This window comes from Sinocyclocheilus anshuiensis, unplaced genomic scaffold (assembly GCF_001515605.1).
Source record: "Sinocyclocheilus anshuiensis isolate Anshui unplaced genomic scaffold, SAMN03320099.WGS_v1.1 scaffold122, whole genome shotgun sequence".
In the NCBI taxonomy this organism is placed as follows: domain Eukaryota; kingdom Metazoa; phylum Chordata; class Actinopteri; order Cypriniformes; family Cyprinidae; genus Sinocyclocheilus; species Sinocyclocheilus anshuiensis.
In genome coordinates this window covers 501060-508843 of record NW_015544153.1, presented here as the reverse complement: position 1 = coordinate 508843, position 7784 = coordinate 501060, and the positions used below count along the sequence as shown (strand labels likewise).

Genomic DNA, 7784 nt, shown 5'->3' with positions numbered 1-7784 from the left:
CTGTCACAACTTCCTCAAATCAATAAGTAAAAACAAGACATATTTCTGGCACACAATGTACATTTCCTAATATACTTTTGTTCTAGATTCTGCAATGTGTGAGAGAGACAAAAAAAGGTAGGTAAACACTTTAAGGATTTAACTCCACCCAAGCCCCCCCTACTTTTGAGGTTTATGTTTCAACAGACTTGCCAGTACATTATGTTCCCGCCACAGTACAACCTACCAGCCAATGAGAGCGATGAACGGTAAGAGCATGTAACTGTTCCACATTTCTGGTTGGTTGGCCTTCTATCCAGTCTAACAAAAACAATGAAGTCTTTCCGTTAAGCCTGCTCTATAACTTGTAAAACTACAGTAGCACAACAGAGGCACTGTTTGTTCAAGCATCCGTGCCAGTGAACAACAACATCACTTGGTTAAGAGAAAGCGGCTTAGATAAACTACACAGACAGATGCAAATACTTCAGTTTGCAAAGTAAATACTATTCACAGATTTTAAAAAATATGTTACAAAATGAATTCAGTAATCTAAACATTTTCAAACCAAAGTGTGCAATTCATAAGCATGGTCTGAACGTGACCTCACCATCCACTGCTTGCAGAAATCTAGCATGCCCTCTCCAATCACATGCAAGAGTGCCAGTCAGCACAAAACAACTACAGTCACGTCTGCTCGCCAAAGAGGGAAAAATCATTCCCGTAACCCAATTGATTCCATTTCCAAGAGACGGCTTCAAAGGGAAAGTCCTTTCTAACAATAGCTCTTGAATGCCATTTCTACACGGATGCTTCACATGGAATACCTGTTTACAGAACGCAACTGCTATTTTAAGGTACACTGCATTGTCACAGCTCAGGTTAGTTAAAAACTAAGGAAACTTGAAAAAGATTAACCCAGTAACTTTGTTTTGGTAAGTCTTTTTCTGCAAGCATCTGAGAAAATGAGCACGTCTGATTTCGCTCCCTTGGTGACGTGTCAAAGGGATCTCATTATAATATTACCGCCCCTTAATCTGTAAGTTTACACCCATGGCGCTGTCATTTGTTTTCACAAGCAACAACGGTGTACTAGTTCTAATGCCATGGCGAAAGTTTGAGCAAAACATGCTAACTGTTCTGTCTTTGGCTGCACAGACGAGCACAGAACACTATTTAGAGTCCCAGCCTCAGAGGAGACAAGAGAGCAGTGGATTTATTGATTTATTTACTGTATATTGCTGCTGCCACACAGATCTAAAATAAACATGCGATTTATTTCCCAGCAGTTTACCTTCACAGACATAACCGACTGTTTTTGTAACTCGTGTGTGTTTTTAACGTAAACTTGTGTGTGAATGAGAACTTAGTTTAGTACTCATATGCTGTGACAGCCGCTTTCGGTCCGTGTGCTTCGGATGCGCGCACTCAAAAAAACGTATATCAGAAGTTTAAACTCATATGGTTTAAAACGCATGATTTCAGCACGATAAACATTATAATCAGAACCAAAACAGATGTTTCTTAGCAGGTCCGAGCTGTAATGGTGCAGCTCTATTCTGGAAAAGGGGGCAGGGAGCAGCAGCTCATTTGCATTTAAAGAGACAGGCCCGAAAAACAGTGTGTTTCTGCTTCCACTCAAAATAGGCATTTTCAAAATGTTATAATAAATGATCTGTGGAGTATTTTGAGCTGAAACTTCACAGACACATTCAGGGGACACCAGAGACTTATATTACATTTTGTAAAAAGGGGCATAATATGTCTCCTTTAACACACGTAACCCATAAAGCATATTACCTTCACAGCATATTCTTTGTGAGTGATTTGGTTGATGCAGGTCTGGACTCTGGCATAGGCCCCTTCTCCCAGCACCTCATCTTGCAGTTTATATACATCTGAAATCAAAACAAAAGTGTTATTATTACACTACTGAACCCATTTGGACCTGTCAAACTGTAAAAGTATACTTGAATAATTCCCCTGGAGAAACTTTAACACCTTGGAAAAATAGAAAACCCCATCAGATATTCACTTACCCTCAAATCGCCCTGAGAAGCTGTCTGTTGCCCGGCATCTCTTTTTCTTCTTGTTTCTCTTTTTGGCATCTGGGATGTCGATGGGCTGGCTGGATGGCATGTCTGCACATCATAACAGAAAGAAAATTCAAATGTAAAAACCTGATACGCTGTCATATAAACATGCACAGAAAGCAGCTTGATTATACTAGGAAAAAATAAGCAGATAGTATTCATCCCTAATCTGTAAAGATAAAATATGTTAACATTGGTGTAAGGTCACGAATCACAGGCAGTGCTTTGTCAACACGTCTTCCTATTGGTTTTTCCATAACAGTTAGATAAAAAAACAACATCAACTTACCAGGTCGGGCGGAACAATCAAAATCAAAGGCAGATTCAAGGAGATGGGATCCTGTTTTGGAAAATTCCTCAGATTCAAAGGGATTTTGGCCCTGGAGATAAAAATATATATTATTCAAGACTTCAACAGTTGAACAGTGTTGCACATTTGTTAAATGCCTTGCAGATACTTATTAATGTATCAATTCTAATGAACAACTAAGAGCTTCCTGGCATTTGGTTTAATGTTTAATTAATGTTTGATCTCTGATACCCTATGCAATGGAATCCGCCTGATCTAAGTATATAAGGTAAATGAAAACATTTGTGCCTATTATGTGACGTGATCTATTGCCTAATGCCAAAACAATTAATTTGTTCATGCAACAGCAGTGGAGACGAGTGAGACTGCACTCTCACCTTAAAAGAGTGATGGAATCCGGTAACTTCGGTGATCTTGTTCTGCACCATTTTGTTCTGATTTGTGGGACTGGTGGATGGCGTCAACAACGGTGGTCTTAGCTTTAGTGATAAATTTCACTCAGCTAATCCAATGTCTTAGGAACCGTGGTGCTTTAAATGGGATACCTGAGGGGGAAATAATAGCTTCATTGTAAATCTGGCCATGTATTTAATTACAAACTAAGCACTATAGCACTTAATTCTGACAACTAGTTTCTAATAACCAAAGGCATATAAAGGAATCATTTGTTTATTATTACCCTTGCCATTATGAATTATAATTATAAAGCTGTAAAATAAGACGCAGATTCACCATAAAAGTAGTCCAAACGACTCATGCGCTATATTACAAATGTACTTTATAGTTTGTGTGAGGATAGACCAATAATAAGTTGTTAGCTCACTGGAGGTGAAGATCATCAGTGAATAACATCTACAACCGAATCGCCAAGTCAGCGAGTTGAACTCGAGAACAGGATCAGTCCGATTTATGAACGAATCATTCAGCGCAACCCAGACTGGTGTTATAAACTGAATCAACAGAATCGATTCAAATAAATATAGTGTGGCTCCAGAAAACCTGAAATAAAAAGACGAGTCGTGTTGACTACTTTTATGCTGATTTGAGTTGTTTAATTAGAGCCTTGACATTTTCAGTCACCATTCATTGTCAATGAATACAAAGACTTTTTTTGCAAAATGTCCCCGTTGTGTGTCCGTAAAAATTAAAGTGATATGGGTTTGTAACGATATGAGTTTGAGACAAAATGACAGAATTCTTATTTCTGAGTGAACTGCTCCTTTAAACCGTCACCTTAAACAGATATACATACTAACGTTACAGGCGCAGTAAAAGCAAGTCACTTCACAAGCAGGGACTTGCATTTACATGCCCCTGAGACTTGTGCCAAGAATAACTCAGGTAGAAAAAGCTCGCTATTTCCGTCCGTTATTCACTCAACGACATGGTAAATTATTCTCTTTTGTGAGACGAACGTTAATCACATGCACTCGTGATGTTCAACGAATCACCACACTGAATGAATACAATGAATGATTCAAAAACAATATACAACGCAGCGACTGCAATGAGTCCACCAGCACCTTAAATCAGTGTGAAGAAACGAAAACCTCCCAAAGACAAATGACAGCACTATATGAATAAAGTAATTTCGAGACATTTCCAAAGATCTGCCAACAATGACCCAAATCAAACCGTTGCGCCGCATCCTTTAAAATCAAAGCCACGTTCAGTTTACTCGTCTGTCAATCCCGATCTATCAGCTGAATGTAAAGCTCGTCCTTACCCCCGTTGTTGTCTTTAAAGCTCCAGGCTTGACGCCGTTGTATGAGCCTCTGCTTCGGGAGCAGCAGATGGTGGCCGTGGGCGGTAGGGACTATGTGGAAGGTACAAAAAAGACACACGGCGATCCTCGGTTTTATAATCTCACGCCCCTTCCTACCCACCTCCTTCAGTTAGACCAGCCCCCTTGTCTCTGTAAACATGTACCACACACACTCCGCATCAACTGAGAGAGAGCACGAGAGTCACGTGGGCTGCTGACGAATGTTGTGCTAATGGGCATAATAAAGTCTGTTCGTTCTTTATCAGTAAAAATGTAAAAGCCCTTTAAACTGGTACTGGTACCGTAATATGAATCCACTCAAAAGAATTATGAAGACTCAAATGTTCATAATCCAAATCGTACGTCGTGTGTATACACTAGTCGAACTAGCATTCATTTTGCCTGATGCAATATTCTGCAACAGACAAATTAACTGTCAAAAACCCCAAATGCGTTAGTTTTTAAACAGCTGATAAGAACTGGATTTCTATTTAGGAAATATAGCTAATGATGACTTGAAATGTTTATTACAAAATTAGTGACGAGATTATATATATATAAATGGTGTAGGATTTTCAACTAAACAATTTACACTCAGAAACTGCTAGTAAATTTCACAAATAATTACAAAGAAACGACAGTAACACATTGAATTGAACTTGAACATTTAAGACAATGTGTTTCTTATTCATATTACAATTACACATGCAAATTTACAGTTTCATAATGTATGGAGTTGGGATCTAGGCTACATCTGTTTTTTTTTTTTTTTGGACCTAAAATATTTCCTTAAAGTACTCCCTGAGATTTAAAGTAAATATTTCAATAACTATAATACATAATAATAATAATAATATATATATATATTACATTTCATGATTTAATTCATTATTAGCTTTTCACCAACAGTTTGGGAAACCCTTTCATGAACAGCAATATTTTCTTGTAGATTATTTAGGAACAATGCATGAGCAACATTTGTTACTCTATAAAACACAACTGTCTCATCTGAACTGTAATTTCATCATTCCTTTCCCTTAATTGGATGGATGGGAATGTTGGGATTCACTGGCACACACACACACGATCGTGACACAGGCACGTTTTACAGACATGCTGAGTCGGAGATAGACGGTCAGGAGTGTATCCTCACGCTGGTGTTAATGAAAGCTTTGATGATTTCGATCCCATAAATGAGCCAAGTGAAATAACTATGAGCCCCAGGCATGGCAGTTTTGATACCCGAGTCATTTCAGCTCCCATACAATGTACAATGTCACAAAAACAGTGAAACTTTCTTATCCTTAACTCACATGTTGTGTCAATAGTAATATATAATGTTCTTCAGTGGCTTAATTTTCTCAGGTGATCAAACAATTCAATGCAAATTAGAGCCATTTGGGTCCAAGGGACATCTTGTGACTTCCCCCTCCCTTCTGTCTATCTCTCTGGTTGGCCTCTCAGTGTGTTTTGGCCTATATATTCAGCCATGAAAACAGCCCTAAAGATTACGCAAGGTTCAGAGCGAGGCTCAGAGGAAAGAAACACATGATGAAATGCCAAGTTATGTTGAAAACAAGCCACGTGATAGAGGAGGAGCAGAGGGTACTCTAGGTTGACAGGGTGGGGTCTTCGCAAAAGGGTCCAAATGGTATTCTAACTCTCCATTGGGTAGGAATGCATAACAGAGTCAATAACAGCAGCACACACATGTACATCCCAAAGAGGGTGGGATCTGATTGGTGAGGTTCGATGGGTGTGTTAGGAAAAGTAGGCTAATGTCTGGTTGTTCTGTATAAGAGAACTAATCTGCATTTGAATGTACAGTGCAAGAACATATGTGATGTTTTTGTTGGGGAGGAAAAGTGAGGAAAGTGGAGAAAGTGAAAAAGAGAGGTGTTTGTGTGTGCGATGACAGTGGAGTGTGAGAGTGTGTGTGTTTGGAGAGGGAGATAAAGACAGACGAGTGTGTGTGTGTGTGTGTGTTTGGACTGATCTCTTTGGGAATTCTGTAGTCCTCTTCTGTTACATCAAGGGTGTGTAGGTTTTCAGAGGAGTCAGCTAGTACATACACACATGATGAAGATTTATTCTCACTTCTGCTGTAGCACCTAAACCTTTCCTGGAATCAAAATCCATGTGCCAGGAAAGCATGAACAGCTTATGAGGTGACTGTCATCAGAAACATCAGGCATTGACAGCAGAATACACCTGAATGTGATTACATCCTCACATGCTCAACCTGAGATTGTGGATTACATATTACTGCTTGGCTGCACAGAATAGGTATACATAAGGTCTGGCTATAAAAAAAATAATCTATGAAACTAATAAAGTTGAAAGGTTTTGTAGAAAAACAGCAACTGTGGAGGGAAGCATGTACTTCCTCTTTCCTCTTAAATGAAGAATTTTGGCCATCCCTAAAATATTTTTCTGATTAAGCAATGTGTTCTGGGCCTCTATTGCGTAAGTGTGCTTTTTTCAGTTTCTCCTAATCTCCAAGAAACTGGAAATCCTCCAGGCCCCAAACAATAAACCCAGAAAATGTAAATACTAGTGGAACAAATGGAAAAATATTTGCATGCCTGTGAGAGTCAGAATAGTTGGAGTTTCAAGAACATAACAGTGACGTAAATGCAGGGTAAAAAAACAACAACAACAACAACTTAAAATTAAACAGGATCACACTGAAACATTTTTTTAGATAAAGCATATCCCAATTCCTTATATTTAAATACAGATATAGCCTAGATATGTACTACATATATCTCTAGGTATGTACTTGTAGATATGTCTGCATATTACACTTATCTACAGATGTTTCTATCATAACACTCGTTTGTTTGTTCGTTTCTTCCTCACAATATTATTAAACTGTATGCATTTATTCAAATATTTATTTTAGTTTCAGAGTATTTTAGAGTCCCTGGGATTCAGTAGTCTAGAATCTAGATAACAGTATAAAATAGCAAATTCGAATCCCAAGATAGACAACCTTATGCAACATTTACCCGCATTGAATCAGCTTGATATCGCCTATGCTTGATTACACCGCGCGTGCTCTCGCGTGTGTTTTCATCTCGTCCTGCACGTATCCACCACTCCAGGAGCGTGAGGTCAAAGCTCCGCCCACTGACGTGCAGTTTCTGCTTCATTCCAGTTCTGGTACATTCCGAAAGAACACGACGATATCCAGATAATAACATATAACAGACGGTCGGCCAGGCGTTTTGTTGCTGAAAGCGAAAGAAAACGCCTGTTATGGCGCGGAACTGTTGATCAGTGCCGCAGGAATGTGACGGAACAGCAGCAGTGCTTAATCTGATGCAACTCACTACTTACCCAAGACATTTGTAACCCTTTCCAACAACTATATTTAGAGATTAATACATTTATTGTGTGTATGCATGCGCATATTCAACATTTGCAGTTGGAAGCATATATTATGTTTACACTTTATGTAGCGATTCTGTAGGTGTTCATGTAGGCCTAGCGGAGCTGTTTTCTTATGTTTTACAGAGCAATGCTCGGTCAAATGAATCACTTACTCTTTTGAGTCGCTTCTTTGAATCAGACAACCACACTCGCGCATTGATGCCTTTATGGACCTTAATTAATGTATTATGACGGCTGTAGA

At 38.9% G+C, this 7784-nt stretch overlaps 1 protein-coding gene across 1 annotated transcript in view; it reads right to left on the bottom strand.

The window, feature by feature from the left end:
- The window catches only part of LOC107695256 (MAP kinase-interacting serine/threonine-protein kinase 2-like), a 13760-nt gene extending 9523 nt beyond the window's left edge, over positions 1–4237 (bottom strand). The window contains exons 1-5 of the mRNA XM_016495070.1: positions 4109–4237; positions 2760–2927; positions 2362–2452; positions 2019–2120; positions 1780–1877 (exon numbers count right to left, since the gene is read on the bottom strand). Of these exons, the coding sequence (XP_016350556.1) occupies positions 1780–1877; positions 2019–2120; positions 2362–2452; positions 2760–2810 (342 nt within the window). The 5' untranslated portion in view covers positions 2811–2927; positions 4109–4237. The remainder of the gene's footprint in view (positions 1–1779; positions 1878–2018; positions 2121–2361; positions 2453–2759; positions 2928–4108) is intronic.
- Between the last annotated feature and the right edge of the window lie 3547 nt (positions 4238–7784).